We start from the raw sequence: 6,198 nt of genomic DNA, 5'->3' as shown, positions 1-6,198 counted from the left end.
CAACAAAGTCGACTAAGAAGAACAAAAGAAGGGCAACATGACGATATGATTTTATTTTATTTTTTTAACTTTTTAACACGTTGGCAGTTTTATTTTGTCACATGTTAATAGGCTACAAAAACAAACAAGTCGAACTCATGTTTTACCTAAATCTTAGGGGTCTGATGCTAATGACGCGACCAGGCAGGACTGCTACTTCCACCCGCCCCAAACAAACACACCAAGGCTAAAATGGCGGCTGAAAACAGCTCTGAATCTCAGGATGAGAAAGACATTCTCATCAAGAAGGATGCTGTTCAGGGGATAGAGAAAGAGAGCGGGGAAGTAACAGCAAGCACAAAACCAGAACCATCCAAACTGACCCTTTATCATTGGACGCAGTCTTTCAGTTCACAGAAGGTGAGTCCAAGTGTTTCAGCACCACAGCGATGGACAGCTCAAGGGTATCCAGTCAAGTGCGTATTAACGTTCTGCGACATGCTAAGCAAAATAAACAAAAGCATGTATGTTTTTCTGGATTAACAGTTCTCCTCATGCTCATTATATTCTGCAAATAAATGATTGTTGTTAAATGTTATAAAACCAAGGATCCGATCACTGTTTACACTTAAGCGTATTTACATTTCGGACAGCATAGTCAACATAGGTTTTGCAGATGCATGCACACACGTAACAACAAGTAACGCGGTAGCATAGTGATTAAATGGCACGGATTATTTATGTTTTGCTTCGACAGGAAACAAGTATTAGTGTTTCTTGCTTAACTCAGTGTAACTAGATTCCAGTTCCATATGTTGATCTAGCCTTCCTATACAAATCTCACCATGTCTGTGTTTATACGATATACCTTCGATATGAATGATTGTTGATGTTGATGTTACAGAAGCACCTAGTTAGCTGGTAGTTACTGTGTGCATTGACCTGGTTTTGATGGGTCTTAGAGACTGGGCCCATAGCAGAGAAATAGCTGCACTCACTGAGACTGGGATTATAAAGTCTATACCATGATAGTACTGTTTTGTTGTGCTATAACCTGTTCTACTGTATATTGCTGCCAATGCTTCAGTTGTAATCCTAGTGTGTTGCTGTATTGCAGGTGCGTCTGGCCATAGCAGAGAAAGGTCTGTGCTGTGAGGAATATGACGTGAGTCTGCCTCTCAGTGAACACACCGAGCCATGGTTCATGCGCCTGAACTCTGCAGGAGAGGTCCCCGTCCTCCTCCATGATGACAACGTCATCTGTGACCCTGTCCAGATTATGGACTACCTAGAGCAGAACTTCCAAGATGGCAAGTAATTACAGATCACTGCCCAGAGCTATTCTAATCCCTATAGACACTTTGCGCAGATCTGAAAGGATTGAGTGGGTGAAAGCGAGGTGGTGAATTCGCCACCTTGCTTTCTAGTAGGCTAAATGGAGATTCTACACAGTTATCAAAATTCATTCAGGTCTAAGAAATGTGCCAACTGTCTCACCTGGAGCTTTCTTTGGTTTTCACCTTTGTTCCCCTTTTGTAGTTTTTTTTGTCCGCTCCCCCAAGTTTCCCCAAAAAGTGATTTTATCTGTATTTAAGCCTTTTTGTATATTGTTGTTGATTTCTGTTACTGTGCATCCACTCATGAGTAGTATTTCAACCGACATTCTGCACAAGTGAATGCAAGTGGGTCATGTGGATTTTCTTTTTTTTTTTTTTTTTTTACTCATTGTGGTGTCTGTTCATTTGCTACTATTATTTTAATTTCTTCCCCCTTTGTCTTGATTTACATTGATCCATATTGTACTCAGAATGCCTGCTGCAGAAATATGGATAAAGAGGAGAGTCTGGTAAGCATGATAGGAGGTTCCAACAAAGTTCCATACAAAACACTGTTATTTGTATATGATTTGTCCTGCCCATACCCAATAACCATAAAGAGGCTTGAAACTAACTGAAGCTTGATGATTCACTTTGTTATAACAACCCTTATTACAAATTCATCTTTATGTATGCACAGCTTTCTCATGAATGGCCTATTCTTCCTCTCCATGTGTACTGTTTGTTCAGAGGGCACTCCTAAGCTGATTCCAGAGGAGGGCAGTATGTACTACCCCAGAGTGCAGCACTACCGGGAGCTCCTGGACTCTCTACAGATGGACGCCTACACACACGGCTGCATCCTCCACCCTGAGATCACTGTGGACTCCCACATCCCTGCCTATGCCACCACACGCATACGCAGTAAGACACACACACACACACACACACACACACACACACACACACACACACACACACACACACACACACACATGCACACATTCACACATGCGCATTCACACACAAGCACGCACCCACGCACCCACAAAAAAAAACACACACACACACACACACACACACACACACACACATGCACACATTCACTTGTCCCTGATGTGCTGTTGTGTTTCTGTGTGACAGCGCAGATCGGAAACACTGAGTCAGAACTGAAGAAACTGGCAGAGGAGAACCCAGAGCTGAAAGATGCTTACATCGCTAAACAGAGGCGCTTGAAAGTAAGTGTCATCATGCAAATCAATGAAGTATGAAGTAGACTGTTTACTTTCAATTATTTATGAAAATAGCTGGCCAGGCAAACCTGTTAACTGAGGAGCTTGGTCCTCCCAATACCTCTCTACTATATGGGTGGAGAAAATGGCACTGCAAACCACAAAGAAAGTTCATGTACTGTCTAAAGACAACCGAATAAGCAAGGTGTTCCCAAAGTGTTATTTTATTAGATGACCACATTTCAACCCCAACCCTTTTGCTCAGTAGCCTCTGGAATGTGCATGTATGACACCTGAAGACCAATAGAGAACCTGTGTTCTCCTGCTGTTCCAGACCAAGCTGTTTGACCATGACAACATGAAGTACCTGAAGAAGATCCTGGATGAGCTGGAGCAGGTGATGGACCAGCTGGAGACAGAACTACAGAGGAGGGTGGAGGAGACTCCAGGTATGATAAAGTAAATCATTTGTAAATAGAAAGATAAATAATGGTTTAATGCATAATCAGCACAGTCACTTGACCCAAAGGCACTTTAATTACAAATACAAAAATGTATTTAGAGTCGAGCACGTCTTTTCCTTATTTTTGACTCCAGGTATGATATATAGATCAACCTGCATATAGCAGATCAATAAGGATAAACATATGGATCAGGGCGTGAGTTTACTGAAAGCTTCCTATAGTAGCTTAAGTAGTACATAAATTCTCCCAACACCCCGGCTACAAAGCCGTCAGAGAGTAACAATTGTTAAATCAATGTTTGCAGTGAAATTCGTTAAATTAACTGGTCTAGGAGAGGTGTGGGCCTGGATCCTCAAAAGAAATAAAGTAGTAATTCAGCTACAAAGCTTACAGGAAACTGACCCCATAGGTAATTACAGTTGATACAAGCAGTACATTGCTGAAAGGTACCATATGCAGGATTGCGTCCTCTTTTGACTGCAGTGGGAATTGCAATGACAATCCAGGATAGCTCCTCTGTCCCTCAATGCAAACTACTTCTAACTGAAACAATGAATCTGTCAATCATTTTCATGTTTTTATCCAGCAAATGTCTTAGTTACATGACGTTGAAACTAGTTGAAATACAGTCTTTATTTAGTATGGAAACGTTTGTGGAAACACTGACATGGAAACACTCAGCAGAGACACTCACAAGTTTCAAACAAATCCCCTCATTCAACAAACAAAACTCAGACAAGGGTGTAATGTCAAACAGGACATTTACTCGGAAAAATCATCAGATTACACAGAATATAAACGTATTTGCACACAAATGCTTCCGTTGGTTAGGTCGCCTTCCAGCACTGAGAAATGCTTGCGACTCCCAGGCAGTACAGTAGGCAGCCATTGAGCCACACACACGCAAGCCTCAGGTTACACGCCTCCAGCAAGTGGTAGATGCCCAGAATCGTCCTGAACATTTTGGAAAAGCATATTCAGGCAGAATGGCAGGGTCTTGGCAGGTGCATACACTGTCAACAGACTGCCAATGCATGGTTATTTAGGGACATTTTCAAGGGGAAAAAGCTACATATTGCTACATTAAGTATAAGATGCAAACTCTTGCAGGTGTTTTTTTAGGAGCGTTATGATGCTGTGGACTCATTAAACTGTCTACTCTCTCTTCTCTCTTTACCTCTCTCTCTCTCTTTCCTCCCCCCTTCTCTCTCTCTGTTTTAGAGGAGGGCAATCAGGAGTCGTGGCTGTGTGGCGAGTTCTTCAGCATGGCCGATGTCTCCCTGGCCGTCACCCTGCACCGCCTCAAGTTCCTGGGCCTCTCTCGACGTTACTGGGGCAACGGTAACCGCGTCAACCTGGAGACCTACTACGAGCGTGTCCTGGAGCGACCCTCCTTCCGGAGGGTTCTGGGTCACGTCAACAACATCCTGATCTCGGCCGTCTTACCGGCGGCCTTCCGCGTGGCCAAGAAAAGAGCGCCGACTGTCGTTGGCACCTCCCTGCTGATAGGCATCCTGGGAGGGGCCACCTACCTGGCCTTCCTGTATCTCAAGAAGAGGCTGACTGTCAGCTGAGATAGAAGAGGTGGTGGAGGTGTTGTAGAGATGGGCTGAGCTGTGAGAGAGGAAGAGAGAAAAAAGAATAAGAGAGGGAGAGAAGTAGAGAGAGAGAGAAGGGCTCAAACCCAGAATGTGGTTACAGAAGACACAGAGCTACTGTCGTCTATTGCTGTACAGTACATTGTGGCATTGGATAGTCCATATCACATTAAAACAATAAATAGAATCAAATATAACTTTATTTTAGAAATTGTTGTTGCTGGTTGCACAAAAAGCACTTTTAGTCATCCTCGCAAATGAACACTGCTTTATGTAAAAGGCCAAATAAATGATTTAAATCATCTTTTGTTGATTATGTGTCAGATAGTTGTGTTTGACCATGCTTTTACCCCCTCTGCTAGATTGGCATTATCTATTATGTATGCTTGGATGTAAATGATACAGATACAAATACAGCTAACTTTCTAATGGGATAACTATACTATTACAATCAAAAAGACTAGTTAGCTTATAGCAAACAGGACAGATAAGATGCTAGCATTATCAGCATTTGCTACAGTGAACAATTTGCTAATATTGTGCTTCTAGACCTGTTAAGAGACCCATCAGTGTACACCACAACCTCCACATGATCTGACCATAGTAAAAGTTAATGTCTGTTATTGAATGCAATTATGTCTTTCTTTTCAGTGTATTCCATTGTCACTCACTCTCATTCACATACTGTCTGACTGATTATGGATTGGTTTGAATGATTGAGTGATATATCTCACTACATTGATATGTTCAGAATGTACTGTATGCTATTTGAATCTCCCATTGAACTACTGTACCAAACACATCCTATCCATGAGTGAAATTAAACAACTCCCACTTTATTCAACAACTTCAATGTGTTACAATTTCTTTAGTCATGACTGCAGAGTCACTACCTATCTTCCGCTGTAGATTGAAGACCCATCTCTTCAGGCTACATCTTAACTGTCCCCTTCATCCCCACTACCCCCCTGTGCAAGTTTCTCTTCTGTAAATAAATAAAATAATCTTATATATATATATGTTGACCGCCATCCATATGCTGAACATGCTGTTGAGAAGGCTACATTTTACATTTACATTTATGGCATTTAGCAGATGCCTTTATCCAAAGCGACTTACAACAAATACATTTGTCTAAGTAAGTGAATCATCTATCCATCAGTCATCATAAGAAAAAGTAATCTATGCTAGGACCAGGGGCTATTGGCAGTCACAATGCTAGAAGAAAGGAAGAATATATATATATATATATATAAGAATATATATATAATATATATATATATTCTTCCTTTCTTCTAGCATTGTGACTGCCAATAGCCAGACCCATGTAGACATTTAAACAAAGTCTAGGGTTTGTTTTCAGTGTCAAGAGCTCTGGAGAGTGTAAGTGCCATAGACGTACCACACGTGTTACAGCTCATGTGAGATGATATGACAGAACATGTGTAAGCCAATTACATTGCCAACCTATGTTCGTGCAGAAGGGAACTTTACAGGAAGGACTTTGCCAGGGTCTGTCATAAACAGTTGTGACTCGAAATGTGTGTGATTTTATTTGAAGCCAAGAGAAGCAGAAATGTGGATACAGTACACTTAGTTTACTTTGTCC

The 6,198-nt window shown here is 41.6% G+C and overlaps 1 protein-coding gene across 1 annotated transcript; it reads left to right on the top strand.

Moving 5' to 3' along the window:
• Positions 1-231: 231 nt before the first annotated feature.
• gdap1 (ganglioside induced differentiation associated protein 1) lies at positions 232-4,565 on the top strand (the record flags this gene model as incomplete). Its single annotated transcript, XM_083675895.1, has 6 exons — positions 232-399; positions 1,097-1,289; positions 2,046-2,219; positions 2,439-2,533; positions 2,862-2,976; positions 4,213-4,565. 6 exons carry the CDS (start codon positions 232-234, stop codon positions 4,563-4,565), a joined length of 1,098 nt encoding a protein of 365 aa, XP_083532021.1.
• Between the last annotated feature and the right edge of the window lie 1,633 nt (positions 4,566-6,198).

This window comes from Argentina silus, assembly GCF_951799395.1.
Source record: "Argentina silus genome assembly, chromosome: 1".
NCBI lineage: Eukaryota > Metazoa > Chordata > Actinopteri > Argentiniformes > Argentinidae > Argentina > Argentina silus.
This window is presented reverse-complemented; position numbering and strand designations above follow the sequence as displayed.